Source organism: Lethenteron reissneri, chromosome 15 (assembly GCF_015708825.2).
Source record: "Lethenteron reissneri isolate LAM-NWPU_2019-01 chromosome 15, ASM1570882v1, whole genome shotgun sequence".
Classification (NCBI taxonomy): Eukaryota; Metazoa; Chordata; class Hyperoartia; order Petromyzontiformes; family Petromyzontidae; genus Lethenteron; species Lethenteron reissneri.
The window spans coordinates 10,367,406-10,389,827 of record NC_083793.1 but is presented as its reverse complement, the minus strand read 5'-3'; the positions used below and the strand labels follow the sequence as shown (position 1 = coordinate 10,389,827).

The 22,422-nt window shown below is 52.9% G+C and overlaps 2 protein-coding genes across 2 annotated transcripts; one reads left to right on the top strand and one right to left on the bottom strand.

Annotated features, from left to right (window-relative positions):
* Positions 1–525: 525 nt before the first annotated feature.
* LOC133342692 (tRNA-splicing endonuclease subunit Sen2-like) lies at positions 526–10,004 on the bottom strand. Its single transcript, XM_061552017.1, has 9 exons — positions 9,780–10,004; positions 7,807–8,297; positions 6,900–7,352; positions 6,424–6,474; positions 5,389–5,527; positions 3,759–3,795; positions 3,169–3,283; positions 2,561–2,650; positions 526–1,512 (listed from the first exon to the last, which is right to left on the bottom strand). Exons 2-9 carry the CDS (start codon positions 8,224–8,226, stop codon positions 1,447–1,449), a joined length of 1,371 nt encoding a protein of 456 aa, XP_061408001.1. The 5' UTR covers positions 8,227–8,297; positions 9,780–10,004; the 3' UTR covers positions 526–1,446.
* LOC133342691 (tRNA (34-2'-O)-methyltransferase regulator WDR6-like) lies at positions 9,085–21,542 on the top strand. Its single transcript, XM_061552016.1, has 10 exons — positions 9,085–9,301; positions 9,849–10,535; positions 11,062–11,255; positions 11,593–12,207; positions 12,564–13,968; positions 14,314–14,908; positions 15,295–15,381; positions 16,963–17,082; positions 18,032–18,150; positions 18,665–21,542. The coding sequence occupies exons 1-10, from the start codon at positions 9,124–9,126 to the stop codon at positions 19,237–19,239; spliced, it is 4,575 nt and encodes a 1,524-aa protein (XP_061408000.1). The 5' UTR covers positions 9,085–9,123; the 3' UTR covers positions 19,240–21,542.
* Positions 21,543–22,422: the final 880 nt, after the last annotated feature.

Genomic DNA, 22,422 nt, shown 5'->3' with positions numbered 1-22,422 from the left:
TCCTATTAAGGCAGAAATTGGCACGTGAGGATGCGGTGTAGCCGGTACCACGCCTCACCGCCTTTGTCTCGCCGGTGATGATGTATACACACAGCAACAGGTAGGTATTTAACTTCCCAGTCACCTTTGGAGAGGTTCAGAACAGGTTTGGATATCACTCGTTGCCGATGCTATCCGAGGTTGGGAATCGAACTTGTGTCACCAGTTTCTGAGGACAAAGCGCAAAGCACCGCACTGCTACTAAACAACAGCAGCCGCCGTTCGCGTCTAAGTGATGGTGACGTCACCACAGCGCTTGTGCCTGGCTCAGTGCACTTTTACACCGTACAAAGCATAACCAGCTTCGCCGGGAGGTCACGGGACAGGCCCTCGTGTTATGCGCCGACAGGCCGAGACGAACTGGCGGTTTCACACCACTCCTGTTCCCAACTAGTGTCAATGTTACACAAAATAACCACACCTACACACACACGTGTACACACTTGTAGGCAGGTATGCAACAGAGAAGAAAATATACAAATCAGGTGTACAAATTCGACTGTTTTAATTTGATGCGTTGACCTTAAAACTGATGATTATGTTGGACGTACACATGGGTGTCCCGCGGGTGATGGTATCGCATAATGAGCGTTTGTGCTTCATGACCCACATTTTACAATTACTATACAATTTTCCGGCAGCAGCCAGAACGAGCCGACCCACCAAAGCCTCTGCAATTACTTGCGATCCACCCCTACGCCTGCGAGGGCATGGACTCGTACGTCCTCAGTAACGTAAACAAAAATATCATGAAAAATGATAACATAGCCCTAGTTATTTATCTCAGTGATCTAAAGGTTTGTTGTGCATTGTACACATGCACAGTGAGGTGATGTCATGTGACATGCAAAGCATGCTGGGAGGGGATCGAGTTCGTTGTCACAATCAGGGCCGAATTTAGGGGCACTGCGACACAGGGACATTTGTACAGGGCCCAAAAACTTCTGAGGGGCCCCATAAAAAACTAAACTAAACCACAATTTGTTTCGTTTATTAAGCAAAGCAGGACTGTCCATTGATATCATTCTAATGCACAATATCGACAACACTTTTTTCAAATATAATTTTACAATAATAGTAGAATTTAAAACGTAAAGGTGCGGCTCTGCCAAGTGCTTGCTCGCGGCACTGCTGGTGGAAGCGCCTCGTGTCAAAAATTGCGAAATCCAGCGACGGATAAAATCAGCGGCGAGTGGCGTCCTAACCTGACTCTCCCCGAGGGTGATTCATCGCTAAAATTAATACTCAGAGCCTACCGGGTTTCCTCATCATTTATAGACAGCGTTAGGATTAGTATCACGTCCAAACCTCATGCTTATGCTGCCAAATTCGTTTCGCCCAAAGCACCGAAGAAATCGGCTTGTGAGTCTCCTCCAGTCGGCCTCCCGTCGATGCCCACAGCGGGTTTCACAGATCCAGGTCGTCACGGTTGCCGCGCTCCCGTCCAGACACCCACCGCCCCACCACCACCTCCTGGCCACAGACACCACCGCCATCATCACCGCCACCTTCTCACTTACACGTCTCTCACCGTGCTCCTGACGATTCATCCGGTTACAGCGCGGGCTTCAAAAATGGAAGTACAGTACAGATATAAATGTGCACACAGAGCAAAAGGGCGTTTGCCATCTACATTACCTAGGTTAGGGGTCGGCAACCTTCGGCTCCGGAGCCGCATGCGGCTCTTTACGTGCTGCTTCTTGACGATATGTACGTATGTACAGTATGTACTCAGATGCATTGCGGCTCTTGAAATACTGAATTTTGTACCGAATTGGAAAGAAATGGCTCTTCTTGTTATTTTGGTTGCCGACCCCTGACCTAGGTCAAAAAAACCATGGCCAAAGATTTTCCACATGCTACTCTCATGGTATGGTACTGGGGAGTGGTAATGCAGTGGTTAGCTCATTGTGCAAGATTCGAACTAAACTCGAGTTCGATTCCCGGCCGAGGCTAACATCACTGGCGAGTGATGAATTTGTCTAAGGCACCGTCACCCTTCACCAAACTGCATTGAACCAGCGTGGTGAAGTATAGTCAAACAATCCCAAATGACGGCATAGGAAGGTATTCTGTCAGCAAAGGCAAGTAAATAACAAAAAAAATTTAGAATAATTTTTTGAAGTTTATAACCTCGTTTTCCATTCCCACTATATTATTTTTGATCTCAGAGCTGTGGGTGTATGCGGCACCGTGATGTTCATGCGCACAGTTGGCACATGTGCACAGGTTCGATTCCTGCTCACGACCACCAACACCATTGACAATTATCTGAACCAGTCCTAAGCCTCCCCTAGGTCGATTAAGCCTCAATTGAGTACCTGGTGCGGTGTATAGTAAACATCACCACTAGGGAGACAAAGGCGATCAGGCATGGTGCTGGCCACCCATCACGTCATGTGCCGTACCAGCCTTCATAGGCGCTCACTAGCAGCACTTGCCCCAACAGTCTGTTAAGGCTATACGGGGGGTCTTTGTCTTTGATGTGGCGCATGCGTGTGGCGTTGCGCGTACGCGGTACCTGCACGCGCAAGCGGCGCAGACACTCGGGAGAAGAGAGCTCCTCCTCCGTCAGGCCCGCGGGACGCACCACGAAACACAGCAGCAGCTCCTGCACACACACACAGAATCACATCATCATCATCATCGTCACCATCATCGGCCATAAGCAGCCATGATCTATCCACTATTGGATGAAGACCTCCCCAAGCCGTCGCCATCTACCAGTGATGATAACAAATGTTATTATTGGCGTTTGCCCTATTGTTATTGTGTAAGTCAATCAGGGAGGTGCTAAGTTTCACAGACAGGTATAAGTCTGCCAGTAGGGCGCGATGTTCTGATGCGATTTCACCCAATTAAGTAATTTGCGAGTAATTTTTTTATTTGGACCGTGACGCCGAGCACACAACGGACGATTATTTTTCAAATGTCATTGACTCTTTTAACGTCCGCTGTTAAGCAGACGGCGCACATGTGTGGTTAGTGCACATCACAGTATTAACCTGGGCGGCTGCTGGATTCAAACCGCGAACCTCTACAACAAGCGACGAAGTAAAAAAAAAATACTTCGCTGAAAAATATTTTCACCCGCCAAGTTCATAAATTCAATTAACACCCGGCCGCCACCTTGGACACGTTCATGGTCGTCCGGTTGAGGCCCGCGAGCGAGCGCCAGCTGAAGGTTCGGAGGGCGTCACCGCGGAAATTGGCACCGTCCACCATCTCCACCACCACCGAGTAGCTGTGACCACGGCCACGGCACATCAGGGAAGGGGGGGGGATGGATGTGAGCGGGCATGGGCGCGAGCAGGCACGCGAACACGTATGCACACATGAAGACTCATGCATACACACGTATAAATACACGATGACAAAAATCCCCCGTATAGCCTTTAACCGACTGTAGGGGCAAGTGCTGTTCTCGAGCACATATTACGCTTGGCAAGGCACACGAGGGGGTGGGTGGCCAACACTATGTGCAGTCACTTTTGTCTCCCCAATACTGATGTTTACACATCGCACCAGGTACTCATTTAAGGCCGAGATGACCCGAGAGAGGCACAGGACCGGTTCAATACATTCGCTACTGTTATTGGTTATGAGCGGGAATGGAACTCGGGTCTCTCGATTTGTGCGTTAATCACTGCGACACCGCTCCCCACAATGGACACGCTCTCAAACACACAGATCGCACATACGCTTCAGGAGACGCTCACCTAGCGTGGTAAAAGGGTGGTCCTTTTCGGTAGAGCACTGCACACAACACAGCACAGAGTGGAACTATGACGCACCCCTATACAGCGACACAGCCGCATGTGGTTAACGTGTGGCTATGTTACCGAGTCTGTGTGTGTGTGCGCGTGCGTGTGTGTGAAAATGTGTTTGTGGATGCATGCATGCAAGTGTTGGGGAGTGGTGGGGGAGTGGTGGGGGAGTGGTTAGCGCACTGTGCTACTAACACGATGACCCCAGTTCGATTCCCGCTTGCGACCAACACCAATGACGATTATCTGAGCCTGTCCTGGGCCTCCCCCTAGGTAGACTCACCATAAAATGAGTAACTAATGCAGTGTGTAAGCATCGCCACTGGGGAGACAAACGAAGCTGGGCGTGATGCTGGCTACCGACCCCCTTGTGTACCGTTCCGGCTTTCATAGGTGCATGCTCACAGCACTTGACTCAACAATCTGTAAAGGCTATACGGGGGAGCTTTGTCTTCATGCGAGAGCATCCATGAGTGTGCCAATGTGAGTGTGAGAATGCACGAGCGCAGGTGCAACCATGAGTGTGCGCACACACGCAAGTGTGCATGCAGATGCGTGTGCGCGCGAGTATTCGCGCTTGTGTGCTATCAATGGGCATGCGTTGATCGCACGCTCGGCATTCTAATGAATTGCCGCTATGCGGCTGCTGGGTTTAAGAACCAATCACACGGAACAGCAACCAACTAAAACTAATTGATTCTCCCGTCAAAGTTGCCATCAATTGGCAGTACGGCAAGTGGATTAATTTCAATTGGGTTTGCATTCGTATGAGGAATGAGTGTTACCTCCAGGTACTCCAGCTTCCTCACACGTGGATAAAAACACTGAAAAATTGAGTTGGCCCAACATCCCAATATCGGGCCACGGAGCTTGGGCAATTTTCGTAGCCAGTTTTGGCTCCTTCCCATTTGTCTGTGGTTACCCACGCCTCCGAATAATTTCTATTTGCACGTTACGCATTCAAAAAGATAAATTACTCACGATGACTACCGCTAGGCCGCTGTCATTAGCTGCGCTTTGGTTTTATCCAGGACACCCCTGTCTGCTGTCCTCCTCCCAGGGTCGCTAAAATTTGATGAGGGGCCTGTTGTATTTGGGGGGGGGGGGGTCCCTCTTATTTCTATGCAATTTACAAATTGTGAAGCCAAGTCAAAGTTAGCAAGGAACAAAACTATATTAATTTTGGCACAGAACTGGCAGTGAAACACATGGTGTCGCGATGGTTTTAATTACAAAGTTACCGAGAGGATTTACCATCGTGCCACAGTATTGCGTTTCAACTGCTACCAAGCTGTGTATATTTTTTGAGGGTGCTCAAATTCGGAAACCCTGGGCCACAAAGCCGCCTGCATTAGTCCCGTCCTGCCCTACCCCAGATAATCGAGAAGTCGACTGTAATTACTCTCTCGGAACTGTGTGACAGCAAGTGTGCAATGCCTACTGGTGGCGTGAGAGAGTGTGTGAGAGTGAGAGAGCGAGGGTGAGTGTGTGAGAGAGCGAGAGGGGGCGTGCGAGACGGAGGGTGTGTGTGAGAGCGTGAGGGCACGCATCGGCTGCCGCTGGTGCTGTGCTTGGTGCTCACACAAGTCGGTTCCGTACTTGAGGCCGGGTTTGGGGACCCAGCCTCGGGAGCGGAAGTAGTGGTAGGCCGGGTAGAGGGCTAGGAAGCGTGGGCACGCGCGCACGCACACTCTCCACAGCTCACTCAGGGACAGCTCCTCCTGCATCATGCACACAAAGATAAAGGCCCCCCGTATAGCGTGAACAGACTGTTGGGGCAAGTGCTGCTCATGAGCACCTATGAAGGCCGGAACGGTACATGAGGGGGTGGGTGGCCAGCACCACGCCCGACCGCCTTTGTCTCCCTAGCGGCGATGTTTACACACCACACCAGGTACTCATTTGAGGCTGAGTCGACCTAGGAGAGGCTCCAGACCGGTTCAGATAATCGTCACTGGTTTTGGCCCGTGAGTGGGAATCAAACTTGGGTCGCCGGGTTCGGAGCACAGCACGCTAAGCGCTACAATACTGCACACACGTGTGCACACACACGTCTCATCCACACACCCCAGACCACACGGTGTCAACCACCGTACTTCTCTTTCTGCTTCTTCTCAGGCACTGATCTACTTTGGAAATTCCTCCTGAAATCTGTTTTTACCAAGCTCATGTAACCTTGCTCAATTCAATAAATGCACGAACTCTATTACAACTTTTAAAGTGCTGTTTGTTTATGGCCTCTTGATATTTTAGGCTTGTAGGCCTGAGCTCTGCAACTGGTTTTGTTATACACAAGTGTGCACACATGCACATTTGAACACACTCGCACATTCACACGAAAGACAAACACCCCCGTGCAACCTTTAACAGACTGTAGAGACAAGCGTCATTGGAAATAAACAAATGTCGCCCCATACACTCATCATCATCACGAGCCACGATCCATCCACTGCAGGAAGAAGGCTTCCAGAGGCCGTCACCAGCTCTCACTGTCTCACCACGCCACGTGGTGCATGGTGCAGGCGGACTGAATTTAGAACGCCTGTCAACATGCAATTAAAGGTCCACGCCCCGGGTTTATTTCCATCGCCGTCATCAGGGTGCCATCATCGCTTACCTCGTTTAGGGAGACGGTCAGGCACCCCAGGGCGTACGCCAAAAAAAATGCCTGAAGCAAAAAAAAAAATACAACCGGGCTAAGTTAGAAAAACAGAAGCGCCACACCAAAAATAATACAGGCAGCATGATGTAAGCACTTTAATGTAAAAAGTTAATAACCTGAGCTAATGTGTTATAAGCGGTTGGCCGGATTAAAATGGATTCCCATGTAATTTATTTGCTGGAAGCCCTCCAGTGTTACATTTTAAATTTCCAAATGTAGTTGTACAGCCCTTTGTATGAACGTTGAACTTCTTTCGCACTGTACGTAGCCAATACAGTGCTGGATGGTCTGCCCACACCACGCTGGTCAGTGCGGGTCAGGAGATCGCGGACTTGGACGCATGGAAAGTACAGTACAATGGGATTTTTCTACACTGCCGTCTGCTGCCCCATTTTTTAATTCCTCCCCAAGGAGATCCCCAATTCACTCACCTCCTCCAGGGCTAGCTGCAGATGCTCTGCAATGCGCTCCGTCTTTTGCTGACACCCGACGATGGGCTTGCACGATTCATCCGGTACCTCTTCGGTCGCCGTTGTCGCTCCTGAATCCGTATGAGCGGCATGCGCTGAATCCAGCCGTGCGGCACCATCACTGTCCCTGTCCACCTCTCGTCCTGCTGCGTTATCTCCATCATCATGGCCGACGGCCGAACCATCGCGCTGGCGGGGGCAAGCGCCGTCCCCTACAGCGTCATTGTTGCCGTTGCTCGTAGCAGCGCCGCAAAGCAGTGAGACTGTCTCGACGCTGCGCGTGCCAGGCAATGTGCCGGGTTGCTCACGATCCCTCCGAGGGTCCCGGCAAGGCTGGCTTCCCGGAGGCGTGAAACGTCGGGTCTCAGAAAACTGAGGTCTGCTTTTCGACAAAAACCCTTTTCCAAAAAATCCCTGCAAAACAAAACAGGAATAAACAATACGAGCAGCGCATTTCACTTGTTTAGTCAACTCTTTCAGCTTCAAGGTTGATAGTGGTGTTAATTAACTGAATTCTATCTTGTATTAAAACAATAATAAAAGGGATGTTGACATGAGAATCCAAGTGAATTTAGGGATCTCTACAGTCTACCCACTAGTGTCACTAGTCTCCGTTGTCTCCACACTGATAGGAATCTTCGAAGTAGTTCTGGTACATCAACTTCTGTGGACCGTTCTCTAGCACAAAAGTTCCAAATTGATTCCTCATCTCATTACAAGACACCAAACAGCACAACCGAGACGACACAATTTACGGAAGCAAAAGACGATGTTGAATTGCATCGCACTGCGAGCCAGAGTGGGGACGTGGTGGGGAATAGTCAGAAAGCACACACCCACACGTGCAGAATGGAGCGAGCGCTCTTACTCGGCTGTACAGCGCCTCCATGTCCCCGCGGTCTCGCACCAGCACCGCACTGTGCACCAGCTCTCCTCTGTAGCGCTCTGACTCATCGCTCCCTTCTCTCCCCTCGCCGAAAGTCACAGCGGCAACAGGTAGACCGAGGTTCCCACACATGGAATCGCTTTCGTTCTCAACAGCGGCGCTCGGCCCTGCGGCGGGAGCGACGCTGCCAGGCTGCTGGTGCGCCACTCTAATACCCCTCGTGGTGGACGGGTCAGCGGCGCCCACGTCTGTGTTCGAGGGTTCGTTCTCGAGAGGGACGGGCGTTGGCCCGTCCAGCAGAAGAGGGGCGCGACGACGTATGGGCACCGGAAAAGGCCCCTCGTACGGTTCGCGAGGCCAGCGCTTGCGCTTGGGGGCACGGAACGGAGCGGGCATCGCCATCAGCGGGGAGGAGGTGGTCCTAGTTATGGAGGTGGTCCCAGTAAGGGTGGTGGGTCCTGGTAAAGTTGGACCTGTGGGAAACAGAAACAAAAGAATCCTGACGTGAACAAATATGGTGTACCATTTGCACGAGCGCAGACGTGGGAGTCATATCTTTGCAGATCAATGTTTGTAGAAATTCTACATTCCTGCCAAGGGAATATCATAATTGAAAACACGTAATGGAGACCTTGCATTTTTGTTTCAATTTGGTAGCGATAGAGGCCAGCCTGTGCCCAAATCACCCGGAATGCGTCGATCTCAGAAGATGCGCAGGGTTGCGTCCGAATAATGCTTGTATGTGCTACCACCATCCAATAAACAGGTATTATAGGCTGCTCCAATGCTATGCTGTGGGCAGCAAAGAGCAATGTAACAAAATCAACTTATTTAAGGCAGCCATGAGCGGGAATCGAACTCGGGTGCCGGGTTCGAGTCGGAGTACGCCAACGACTGCGCCACCACTTTCCTTAACCATACAAAGATCCCCCGTATAGCCTTAACAGATTGTTGGGGCAAGTGCTGTTAGCGAGCACCTACGCAGGCCGGCACAGTACACGAGGTGGTGGGAGGCCAGCACTACGCCCCGACCGCCTTTGTCTCCCCAATAGCGATTCTTTTACACATCGCACCGGGTACTCATTTGAAGCCGGGTCGAACTAGGGGAGTCCCAGGACCGGTTCAGATAATCGTCACTGTTGGCCGTGAGCTGGACTCGAACTCAGGTCGCCGGGTTCAAGTCGAAATACGCTAACGAGTGCGCCACGACTCCCCTTAATCACACACGCACGGTACGTACACAAGGGGGCGCTCGGGACAACCAAGCCCGCACGAAGAAGCGAACGTCGAGGCCACGGAATGGAGCAAGAGGCACGCGGGTTCCCGTCCGTGCCGCCTCGGGGTCCCGACTCCCCGTGTACCCCCGGGCCTGGGGTCGCCTCGGGGCAGGTCCCTCTTCGACCCTTCGCCGCGGCCTCCACGCTTCTCCGGGCGCCTATCACCGCTCTGGAGTTTGCGGGCCGGTATTTGCTTATCGGTGAGTCAAAAGTCTCTCACGAACCACCCTACAACACCGCCTCTTAGCGCCGATTGGTGGCTATGATAAAAAAAACGCGCCTTATGTCGCTCTCAGATCGTGCTCCTAAAGTACCTTAGCCATTGGTGGTAATTCCATATTGGTATGGCCGGGCGCGAAGTCAGTCCGAATTACAAACAGCGGCTGATATCGCACAAAGTGGTTCTCACTTTATCGCCCCATGGCGAGTTTTAAGTCGCGAGAGGCAGTACTCAATTACGAATCCCGGAGGCGTGAGATAGCAAAGTCTTCATCCAGCAGTGGATTGATGAATAATGATACCGAGTTCACCGCCACCTCGACTGTGATTACTCACCCGCAATTGCAATTAGCGATTAGCAATCAGCTGACACGTGTGTGTGTGTGTGGAAGGCGCACACATGGTGCCGCAATGGGCGCTGCCATATTGACGATCAGCTGTTCAAAGCGGCCTCCTCACCGCCGCGTCTCGTGGCGTCTCCCTGCGCGCGTTTATTTTGCTTCTGTGTCGCCTTCCTCTCTCGCCCAGGCGAGGGCCCCTGGCTCCTCGTGTGCGACCCGCGTCGCCCGGGGCCCCTGCTCCGCTTGCTGCTGTTGGGGTCGCACCGGGTGCACGGCCTCCGCGTCCGGGAGGCGCGTCCAGGCGAGGCCGGGGACTTGGTCGCGGCCTTCGGTGGGAAGGGATTCGCCGTGGCGAGGCTGTGGGCGGGGCTTGTTGATAAGGGGGCGGGGCCTGGTGATAAAGAGGCGGGGCCTGGTGATAAAGAGGCGGGGCCTGGTGATAAAGAGGCGGGGCCTGGTGATAAAGAGGCGGGGCTTGTTAATAAAGAGGCGGGGCCTGGTGATAAAGAGGCGGGGCCTGGTGATAAAGAGGCGGGGCCTGGTGATAAAGAGGCGGGGCCTGGTGATAAAGAGGCGGGGCCTGGTGATAAAGAGGCGGGGCCTGGTGATAAAGAGGCGGGGCCTGGCGATAAAGAGGCGGGGCCTGGTGATAAAGAGGCGGGGCCTGGTGATAAAGAGGCGGGGTCTGGTGATAAGGAGGCGGGGCGTGAGGGAGCCGCCTGCAGCCATTGGTCGGAGCGCGAGAGCGGGGCGAGGCAAGCGGCGGACTGCTGCCCACGTGCTCCGTTCATTGAGAAACTTTCGGAACCTCGTGTGGAGCGCGACTGGATCTGGGACTCGAGATTTGTACAAGATTCCGGATGCAGCAACGAAGGTATACTTGCCCACGCAGGTCACTTCCACCACCCTCGACCAGGGGGGATTTGTTTCTCGCCGAGTATTTCCCTGGGAGGCTGGAGGACTGCATGCAGAATGTTGACTACGATTTGCCACAGGGTGGTTGGATGTGGTGTGCCGGATGAGATTAAGCCTTGCCTCCTGCGTGACAACACAGGCCAACGACCCAGAAATGTTATTTGCACTATTCTAGTACAATTCCTGTGTTTCACAGACGAGTATATGCTGCCTAGTATAGAGTGAAGTTGCTGCGTGGCTATATTAAATTATGTAATTCGCTTACTTAGACTGTGTCGCCAACACACATGGCCCCTTTCATACAACATAACAGCGAATTTTTTACTTGCACTGTGAATCATAAATAGAGTATTTTTGCAATACACCGGCAGCATTAACCAGGGTGGCCGTAAGGGATCGAACCGCAAACCTCTCCACATCACCGCCCTACATTGATCATCACGGAGCCCCATTCCCACTGCTCCCCTCTCGCCCCTGCCTGGCAGATCTGCTGGCGGTCGCACTGGCCCACAATGCTGTGCGGCTGTGGGAGTGGCGGCGTGGCGTGGTGAGGCGCGAGGCGCGGTGCGCCGACACGCGGGTGCTCTACTCGGCTCGGCTCGTCGGCTCCACTTGGGACTCGCTCTGCTGCCTGGCGGGGACCGTGGGAAACCACGTGGTGCTGTGGAAACCGGCACAGGTACGCAAAACCACCACAGCGTGGGTACTGCCCCCTAACCCCCACCCCCCCACCGGATGTCCCTGGGGCTCGTTGTTGTCGTTGTTGCTGTTGAGCCGCGGTCGCTTCGTCCCGAGTTGTGCCGTGGTGCCGCTGTCGCTCCTCTCTCCCGTGTTCCCTGGCCTGATAACCCACCCCTGCACCCCCTCAGTCCCCTTCCACCCTAATGTGGTTTTGTTTTCAAATTTTTACGGCATTTTGAGATGCGATTGCATTTCGGACTTTTTTATTTACCGGAGCCACCAAAGTACGGCCATAACCGCGGCTAGTCCTGCTTCGCTTTGCTCTTCCTCTGCAGGCCGGGCCGGATGGCCATGCGCCAGTGCTCCGCCGGCTGGCCGGCCACTCGGGCGTCATCTTCTCGATCGACTACGACGAGCGGTCGGGTGTTCTCGCGTCGGCATCCGATGACCGCAGCGTGCGGGTGTGGCGACTCGGCGACTCCACGGTCGACCCGCCTGATCCCACGTTCGACGCTGCCCACCCTCCCGAGCAAACGGATAATTTTACCGCAAGGTCGGTCCATGTCCGAGCCGCGTCGGGCGATGGCGGCGGCGGCAACGGCTCTGAGCGGAGTGATGAAGGTACGGGTTACCGTGGCGGCACAAGCCCCGGCAGTGGCGCAAGCGGCTGCGCGGGCCAACGACTTCCACCGGACATGCCGGCCGAGCGGGTGCTGTTCGGGCACCAGGCGCGCGTGTTCGTGGTGCGAGTGCTCCCCGGGACCGGAGGCCGCGTGGCGGCGAGCGCCGGCGAGGACGGCGCCGTGCTGACGTGGGACCTGGCGGACGGGCGTGTGCTGGGCTCGGCGCGGGGCCACCCGGGCGGCCGTGGCGTGCGAGCCCTCGCCGTGCACGCCGACACCGGCGTTGTGGCAACGGGCGGCGCCGATTCCGCCGTGCGGCTCTGGCAGGTGGGCTGGGGGGTTGGCGGGGGTTCGGGGTGGTCCTAGTTGGTCTTGTTGATCGATTGTCGATTGTTCAATTATTGTTTTTAGACTCGAATTGGTAACATTGTGAGTACACTGTGGAAGATAGTGCACTAAGGAAAACCAAGAATGGTACTTGGCTATAAATGTATGTGAAACTAGTTCATCGATTGGCTGACCAAATAATATAATGGAGTCAGAAATTTCACACCCTTACACCAACATTTGAGTAATAGTGAACCGCAAGTTTGATGGTTTGATGGTTTAGTCGACAAGACTATGAGCATGACGAAATTAAATCCACAGCGAAACACTGACACCCATACCCCCTTCACCTCCAGCTGGGCTTGAAGGGCAGTGCCACGGGGGAAGACGAAGGCAAGATGGCTGCTGAGGAGCTGGGCCTGCACGCAGCGGGAACCCCCAAGATCCTGGCCCTGCCGACGCTGCGGGACCTCATCGTGATGACGGACGCAGGAGAGGTCCTGTGGCACGACCTGGAGGGTGGCACAACCCGCACCATGCTCTGCCTCCCGGAGTTCCGCTCCTACTCCCTCATGGCCGTCACCCAGGGGACCGCTGCCGAGGAAACAATGATCGCCCTCGGCAACCTAGACGGGAAGGTCCGGGTGTTTCCCCTCGTCCGTCCGGGCACGTCTTGGGAAAGCCAGCCGTACGAGGGCAAAGTTCACAACCTGACCTGGGCCGACGCACAGACAGACGGTGGAGGTGCGGTAGCGATGGCGTTCGCGACGGGTCAGAGGCCGCGGTCCCTGTTCTCGTCCGGACCGGACGGCCTCCTCATCTGGTGGGAGGTCACGATCCCGGCAGGCGATGGCAGTGCGAGCGGCCCGGGGCTCACCGTGCGGGAGAAGGCCCGCTTCCGGCTGCCGATGTGCCGCCAACGCTGGCACACGTGCGCCTCTTTTGTGCCGGGTTCGGCTCCGCCCAGTGTCGTCTGCGGCGACCGCCGCGGCTCCCTGCTGTTGTTTGTGTCTTCCCGTAACGCCGAGCCTGCCAGATGGGATGGGAAGTCAGTAGGTGGCACTGCTGGTGAAGGCTGCAGTGGCGATGACGATGGTGACGAGGGTGATGAGGGTGATGGAGGTGATAACACAGGTGCTGCACTGCCACCTTCTGCTGCTGAACCAGGTAGCGCCCGACCCTTGTGCGCCAGCGAAGAGTGCAACAGCGACGGAGGCATCGGCAGGAGCGACGGCAGCGACGGCTGCAGCAGCGAAGAGGATAAAAGTGCCGGCAGCGACGATGGCATCCCAGGCCCCGCATCGTCGCTGTTCGGCCTGCACGGCCGGCATGGCGTGACGTCCTTGGTCGTGCGCGCGCGTATGGACAGTGGTGACGAGGGTGGCGGCGGCACCACGGTGGTCTACTCGACGGGTCGCGACGGCGTTTACCGCACCACGGCCGTAGCAGCGAGGTCCGGTCGTGGCCTCCACCTCGTTGCGTTGTCCGCGCATCGCCCGGCCCAGCGCGCTGACTGGCTCGAACGCCTGCTGCTGATCGACGACACCACGCTGTCCACGGCAGACGTGAACGTCGACTCCAACGCCCGGGAGCCGCGGGTCGTGGTGCTGGGGTTCCGGTCGAGGAACTTCGTTGCGATCTGCGAGCGCACGGGTCGTCTGCTGGCCAGTGTGCCATGCGGGGGCGGCCACCGCTCTTGGGCCTACCAGCAGGACTCTCGCGGCCCCCAGCTCGGCCCCAGGGTCCTCGCCTACATCAAAGGTCGGTCTCGAGTCATGGTAGGCGGGTAATGGACCGTGGGTTTGACGATCAAAATGTATTGTTACGCTCACGATTCATGTCCAACTTTGCTCGTGCGTGAGAATAGGTTAATTACGATTCATGAAAAATATACGCAAATAACTTGTTTAAACGAATGGAGAGAACAAGACCGTACAAACAGTACATAAAAGTATAAAAAAAACGTTCTTGAATAGAAAACATGACATGGCTATTGATGGTATCGCAGGGAGGGTTGATTATATGCTTATTTCGCGAGCTCTTGAATGAAATCTTCGCAAGGCATTAATCAAAGCGTAATCTGTGTGCATTCCTTCCTGTCGACAGCTGGACGGGTGTGTTTATGCCGTAGCGGCCGGAGGTCACGCGACCACTTCCAGCCAGTGCTACGCGAGGGCCTGCATGGGCGAGAGGTGACGTGTGTGCGTTACCTTGGTGACGGGCTCATCGTCACGGCCAGCGAGGACACAACCGTGCGTGTCTCTCGTCTCCCTGTTCCCCGCGATCCCCGTGATCCTCGCGACCCTCGCGACCCCGACCTTGTGACCCTCCTCACCCTTCGGGAACACGTGTCGAGCGTCAAGGCGCTAGCTATCGCCGACTGCGCCGCTTTGCTGGGCACCTCCTCGGACGGCCGCTCGGTAACTACGCCGCCGGTGGCAGGGGCGGCAGGCGTGAGGGGCGGGCCGAGGACCCCACCGTTGGCGCAGCCGAAACCGGACGTGGCGGAGCAGCGGAGCCGCGGGTTTTCACGGTTGCTGTTCTCGGCTGGCGGCCGAGCCGAGCTGCGCTGCTGCCGCATCACAGTGGTGCCGGGCGACACGGCGTGCCACGTGGAGAGCCTTGCCGCGCACCGGCTAGACGCGCAGTGGGAGCGACGGAGAGACCGGCACCGGTTCGTCAAGACTGACCCCGAGACTCGGTAAGCATTAGCGCAGCTCCTGCCGCTGATGCTGCTAGTACTGCTGCTTTTGATGCTGCTGCTGAGATAAAATGCAGCATCGCACTTTCTCTGGACAAACGCAAATCGGAGAACTCTTGACATTCTTCATTAACGCTGCTTTAAACACGAATACACATATATAAGATGACACTTCCGGCAATGACCTCTCTGCTATATTTCCTGCTGCAGTGCCGGGAGATTGAATCGGTTTCCTCTGGATTTCAGGCCCAGCATTCTCATCGCCACATCGCGGCAGTGATCCCACGTCTAAATGTTGGGATGGTAAATTTACTCGACGATGCAAAACCTGAAGTGGAATGCCGGTTCCTTCCCCTCTCTCCCCCCGCAACGCCGCCACGGCACAGGTACATGTGCGTGTGTGTGGTGGGGCCCAGCGTTGGAACGCACGGGGTTCACCTGCTGGCTGCCGCCTGCAGTGACGCATATGTCAGGTGAGGCTGCTCGCTCGCCTGCTCGCCAATGTCTATTTTGTTTATATATTAACTTCATACCTGGGCTTTCCCTACCGATATGATTTGTGTTTTTGGTTCGATCATCGTGCATATTGTAGCGATAACCCTCCACCACCTGACACAACCAAGCTAATCGAGTTGCCACGTGGGCAATTGCGCTTCAAAACCAGTTACGTTGCAAAGTGAGCAAAATGTGAGTGCGTTGTACGACCTTTCTCTGGAGATGAATATTATTCTTACACCAACATCATGAGGAGTGGGCGAGAGCTCGGATCTCGAGAGTACGTGTGCCTTCCTGATCCGGCTCCTCAAGTAGGTGCCGTGATGTTATCAGAACAGCCATGCTGGTGTCTTCTATTCTGGTTGTGCTCTCGGCTTTGACCGCTCGGAGTGCCCGCAGAGCAGTGAGACACCTGCGTTTCAGAGCATGGTGCGTAGAAGCCAGGTAGCCTCAAACGAATTCTGAGATGCCTTTTAAGTGACCACTTAATCCACGTACCACAAAAAAGCGTAAACACGTTCATCAATAACATTGTGATCATATGCATATATAATAGACAATGCTTCTGACAAGGGCCCTTCATCGCGCATACAAGGGAAACTATATTTTTCCACAATGCCCTGCTGCAAAGATGTTGTTCACAAAACTGAACTTTGGCCAATTTAATTGAAAACCCAAATTTAAAGAGATAGTTTTGCACCGTTTGAACCTCCTTTGCCAGTAGCAAAATATGATAATTGTTTTTTTTACCCTTTTTATCTGGCAACAAAACTGACACCTTTTGGCATCATCTGGTCCAACACCATGTGAGACTAGGCTCGAAGAAAAGCTGTCTCGGGTGTGTCAATTTCAAGGACAGTGCATACATTATCAGAGTTGTGTTTTTTGTTTGCATTCCGACCGCAGGTATTGTGGTTAATGCAAACATGACTCGGTTTTGTTGCCAGATAAAAAGGGTAAAAAACCAATGATCAACGAGATAGTTTTGGTTGCCCAGTCATTGGTGATGGAGTTGAGACTATTAGCTCGCTCTACTTGAGAACCCAGTTTACTCATGGAAGGCTGAAAGCAGAATTCAAACCCAAGATCCTATTGGTGCCGGTGTAAACAAATATTAGATCTTTATTCGCCCAGGAAAACACGTCGGAGAGAAAATACTGTGCTGCTTACAATATTAACCAGCAGCACATCACATTATTAAATGAACACTCATTAATTGGGTGAAATATCATCACCTAAAGAGGACCGCTGAGCTTAGGAAAGTATTGGTATCGGCTCACTGTGTGGCTGCTGCTGCCTTCCCGCTTGTCTGTGCTTCCTTCTCGTGCCTCTGAGTCATCACCTCTCTAAGCGATTGGAAGCAGAATGATACAAGTTGTCATTACTATTATTATTATAATCCCGTTTTGCGGAAACCTATATTCCCTGACACCGGATCACGGAGACATAGCCACCCGCCTCGCACCGTCACTTCGATCATCGTCGTCATCATCGTCCTTGTCGTCTTCGCTCTGCACACTACGTGAGCCGCGTGCCGCTGTCTCTTCTCCGGGACGCAGGCTGTTTGCGTTTGAGGAGCGAGCGAGGAGTCTTGAGCTGCTGGCCGAATCGGACGCCCTCCAGCGCTGCGTGCTCTGCGTCGACTCCGTGGACCTGGGATCCAACCTTGACGGCCAGAGGTGCGGGGTGGAGGATGGGGAAGGGATACTGGCTTCTTGTCAATTGTGATGCTGCCTTATTTTAACAATAATAATACAGTCAAAGCTCTCGAAGCCAAACTTGAGTAAGCCATATTGCTGGGTGAGCTAAAAGGCAACTATTAAACTATCAAATGTGTTTTATTTCACAGGTAAGGCCCACTGAGCTATATAGTTATTTTTCAGAAGTGACCCGGCTACAAATTATAGCCCAATGAAGTGGCTTATGTTGAAATTTTATAGCAGCCAAAATACTACTACGGAGAGAACAGGCAAACTCCAAATATACAGGTGTCAGGGTCGGGATCGAACCCATGACCTCCTGTACACCAGGCGAGTTCACATCTCGCCACCATGGCGCCCACAATAATAGGCAACGTTTCAGGCAATGGTCCTTCATAGCACATACTTAGGGAGACAATGCATAAGAGTTGGAGACGTTACTTAATACCATGGGGCCTGATGAAAATACAAATCTAAAACTGTTTCCCGATGAACAGGTTTAAAATTGGCATATGAATAGTTGCCTATTAGTGGACACTGAGCAACAGACAAACGCTTAAATTATATCAAGCATGTATTTCTAAATAAACTAATTTGTTTAAAAGTGTATAAAAAGGTAACTTGTATAGGTTTCTCATAAGTAGTGCTGTGTTATCTGCTTCTGCCAGACCATTCTATACCACGGAGCGATGCGCTGCTGTGCAAGAATTCCAAATGGACTCTTTGTCCCTTGACATGCCGCTGCCAGCACAGCTGGAATAGAATTGGGAACAACGAATGAATGAATAAATAAAATGGAGGCCGCACCTCGGTAGCGGGCTTCGTTGGAGCGGCTGGAACTAAATCCTGGACTGGCTGCTGGCTTGGGCGGTGGCTGGGAGATCAACTCCTCGCCTGCTGTTTGTGTCTGACCGCGCGGCCTCCTCAGGTGCGTTCTACTTGCGAGCGGTGCCACCGATGGCACTGTTGCATTCTGGGACGTCGGCCGCTTCGTGGGCGGGCGGCCCAGCTCGAGCGCCGAGCCGGGAGGGACGAGCCAGCCGGCTGGTGAGCGAGCGCGCACCGGCACGCCGGCTAGAGACTGCCTGCCACAACATGGCGATTATTTTTCTTTTCCGCCTAAATATTAAATAAAATTTAAAAACCCAATAATGAAAAGTTCTAAATAGATAGCAAAATGTTTTCACGGATCCTTGAATTTTACACCTCATGTAACTGACCGCACGTGTGCTCCGTTATGCAGATTTGTAATTCGGCTAGGTGGCTCCGTGTCTGAGCGAACGGCTTGCAATCGGAAGGTCCCAAGTTGAAATCCTGGTTGGGGGTTGACTTAGCCCATCATTCCTCTGGGGTCGATAAAATAGAATACCACTTTGTTGGGAAGTCAACAGTAGATGTCTATGGTTAACACTTCCACAATCATAGGAATGAAGAATTTCCACCACTGGTTCAGGGCTGTAAACAGGTGATGAGCATTGCCTCAATGCTCATTGGACCAGGAAATCACTGTCTTGTTATCATTTGTATCAGTTGAGAATGAGAAGACATTATTCTCCCGCAGACCTGGGCATGCCGTGCGGAGCATTGCGCGTCCACCAGTCGGGGGTGAGCTGCGTGCGGGTCCAACTGGTGGATAACGACCATGGGGACGGGCGACACCACCGCCTCCTCGTTGTCAGCGGCGGTGACGACGGCGCTATCTCCATGGTGATCGTCTCTGTGGAAACGCCCGGTGGCCAGGCCCCACCAGTCCTGTGCTCGCTCGCGTCGGTTAGCATCGACCATGCCCACGCTGCGCAGGTCACGGCCGTTGCCGTGCTCCCCATCTCCGTGGCAACACCACCTCGTCCGGACGCCATCGCCGAGGCAACCGTCGCCGCCGTGTCCGCCGATCAGCGCCTGTCTCTGTGGCGACTGGTCGCTGCGGCGACCGGAGATGGAACGGCCGAGCCGCTCGTGAGCTGCCTGAGTCACGTAGCCGACTTGGCTGCGTTCGATTGGCGGAGGGGCCGGCGGGAGGGGGAGCTGGAGTTCGTGGTGGCGGGCGTGGGCGTGGAGGTGATTGACGTGAGGCCCACGCAGCCACCCCCTGAAGGAGCATGGCTCGACCGGCAGGAGGCAGCCTTAAGCCAGTAGCTGAAGCCACGTGGCATCGCTGTCTTAACAGTGCGGGGGGGAGGGGGGGGGTAGCCTCCACTTCACCCCACTGGAGCGTCAACGATCAAACGATCATGGTTGACGCTCCAGTGAACTTCACTTGTTGATTCGTCTACACGTGATGAGGACTACCAGACTGTATTACCTCATCCACCACACTGCAGGTCACAACGCTTTTCTCTCTACTTTTTCCCTCGCACTGCTCTTTGCAATTATCTCCCACGGTTGTATTTCCCCAAAGTCGTACAACCTTTCTCAATTCAACAATATAGTAACTCTCCTCCAATACTGGCCAACAGAGTGGAACAGCACGGGTGTCCAGAATAAACGACTCATTCAAGACCCAAACATCGCACCTCCTGGCTTTGAGATTCCTCCTCAAAGACGCTGGTGTCATCATCAACCGCATCATCAGAACATCAACAGGCCGATGTGAATGTCTCCTTCATGTATGGCAAATTGAAGACAAGACATTCTCGTGCAATTGTAAGTCTAAGCATTTCTTATCGCGCGCTACGATGTCTAAACGGTCAGCACATGACGGACGGCACGTAGCTGACAAAGTTAATAGAAGTCCCGTCTGGTTGGCAAGAATGCCGAGACACGTTGCCTTATCTGACGCTAGAATGTCACAGCGGTTTATGCCGATGGACTCACAATTTTGCCTTGCGAGCTGATGGAAGCTCCCGAGTGTGATGAATTCAGATTTGTTCCAAATCAACTTCAGCTGTTTATGTCGGCAATGCACGATATCAGGTGTAGGATGTGAGAGACGCACAACTTAGCATTTGAGTGAAGGTAGAGCTGTATATCATCGGCATATGAACGCACGCCGATATGATGATGGGCGATGACGACGCCGGTGTGGAGGAGGAACAGCACCGGACCAAGTGGCACACGACAATTCACCGGTGACATTTCTGACTGGCTACCACCAAAGCTGACTGTATCCAACCTGTAATGAAGGATGCAATCCATAAGAGTACAGTACCATAAATGCCATAAGTGCTCTGAAGGTGATCGACTAAGATGCTATGATCAACCGTATCAAACAGCAGACGGGTCCAGTAGGCAGAGCAGCGTAACTTGTGGGCATGCAAACCACTGTGGTATGTGTTCCTTCAGCAGAGGAGGAACAGCAAAACTACAGAAACTCTCCTGAAGCTCCCCTTGTGGCTATCAGACATCGACATTGGCATTTAGCTTCTTAACATATTGTAATGCGAGCGTAAACGGGCTCGCTGGATGTGACGTAACAGGTGGGAGGAGTTAGGGTCACGTGGGGAGAGAGAGCTTTTAAGGACAGGAACCGGAAGGGCTCCAGGAGAGAGAGTAGAGAGAGGAGGAGGCCACGCGGGGCAGGAGAAGTAAAGTGGCGCGATCGCCACAGGTCGGGGACTCGGCACCATCGGCCATCGGTGTCCGGGCACAGAGGCGACAGAGAGCCAGCAGTGGGGCTGCAGATCGGGCAGCAGTGAGGCTGCGTAACGGGCAGCAGTGGGGCTGCATGGTGGGGCAGCAACGGGGCTGCAGGAGCTCGGCAGCAGTGGGCTGCCGAGCGGGAGACGGAGGAGACACTGAGCGAGACGCCGTGCGGTCAAGTTGTACGAACCAAATAAAGGACAACGGAGACAGACCCAGTGCAAGAGTCCTTTATTACAATATTGCCATATGCAGGAATACAAAAACAAACACCTTCAATCGTGCCGTTCGTTGTTGGGCACTGGTTGCTTGACATGTTGGGCCTCAACTGGGCAACATCTCAAAACGTTCTTCCCGGTGTGCTGTACTAGTAACACATTTACATGTTTTGTTTACGTGACAAACCTTACTAATTGGCTGTGTCGGGTGGTGGCAGGTTTAATGACATTTATGTTGATGCGATCTAACCCAAAAAACCTGTATCATCGATATTGGTCGCGAAAGCCTACTTGTTATAAACTGTTCCTTCCCATCCCATTTTTTATGTAAGAGTAGATTTGTTGTGTGGCAACTTGCATATAATTGCAGTCAAACTGTTGCTTGTTCCATAAACACATCTATTGTACTGGTCATGATGTTATATGTTTAAGTTTATATTGCATAAATGTTTATGGTGTATGCATTGATCATTGTTAATTTATTGCGAATAATGTTTCATAGTTGTCTTTTAACGTTCAATATAAATATCAGATTCATGGCATTAGATATGTTGATGGTTTACATGCCTCCTCTGTTTTGTTACTCAGGTCTCTGATGAAAAAGAGACTTTTGGTCTCAAACAGGATCTCAATTGATTTTAAATAAAGGATGAATTACATATTTACGTAATTAAGTTTCAAGTTTCATTTGTTTTACCAGGTGAGAACTCAAGTCTCATGTGCAAGTGACCTAGGGCATTAGTCCGCCAGTAGGGGGCGATGTTGGTATGCGTAATCCCAAATTGAATAATTTCTGAAATTATTTTCGACTTTTTATCAATTTGGACCCTGACACTGCCACACAGCGGTCTTACTCTTGCCAATGACGTCGGGGGATCTTTAACGTCGGCTGTCAAACGAGCGGCGCGTAGTATTGCCATGGTTATTTCGCCCGCGGTGGCAATCGGGGTGGCCTCTGGATTAGAACGGTGAATATCTCCATTAAGTGGTGAACGCGCTCACGCTAAGGCATGTCGCCGTCCCCCTGGCCATCCTTTCATTGGCAATCACTCGCAGTCGAAGATAATTGTCTTCAATGTTTTTGTGGGTCCGAAGACAGCTGATGAGACCGATCCCAGATTGGCGGACTCTGTCGCAGCTTAGTGTTTCCTAGCAGGATAGGTAGCCCTGGGTTGTTGATTCAGTCTGCGACCACACGACTGTTTCTGCCACACCCATGGTGGAGAGATGTTAACGACTTCACCTGGTATACAGAACATCGTAGGTTCGATCCCGACCCTGACATCTGCATTTTTCTCCGGATCCTCTGGTTTTCCCTCTACATTTTTAAACATCGTTTGGAGTATTTGGGTGCTATACATTTCCACGTGATAAGCTACTTCGTTGAGCTATCATTTGTGGCCAGGTCGCTTCTGAGAAAGATCTGTATAGCTCAGGGGGCTTTATCTGGTAAAATACAAATACATTTCGATTTAAAGCTTTCGTGACTGCAGGGATTCATCTTCTTACAATGTATAGTGCT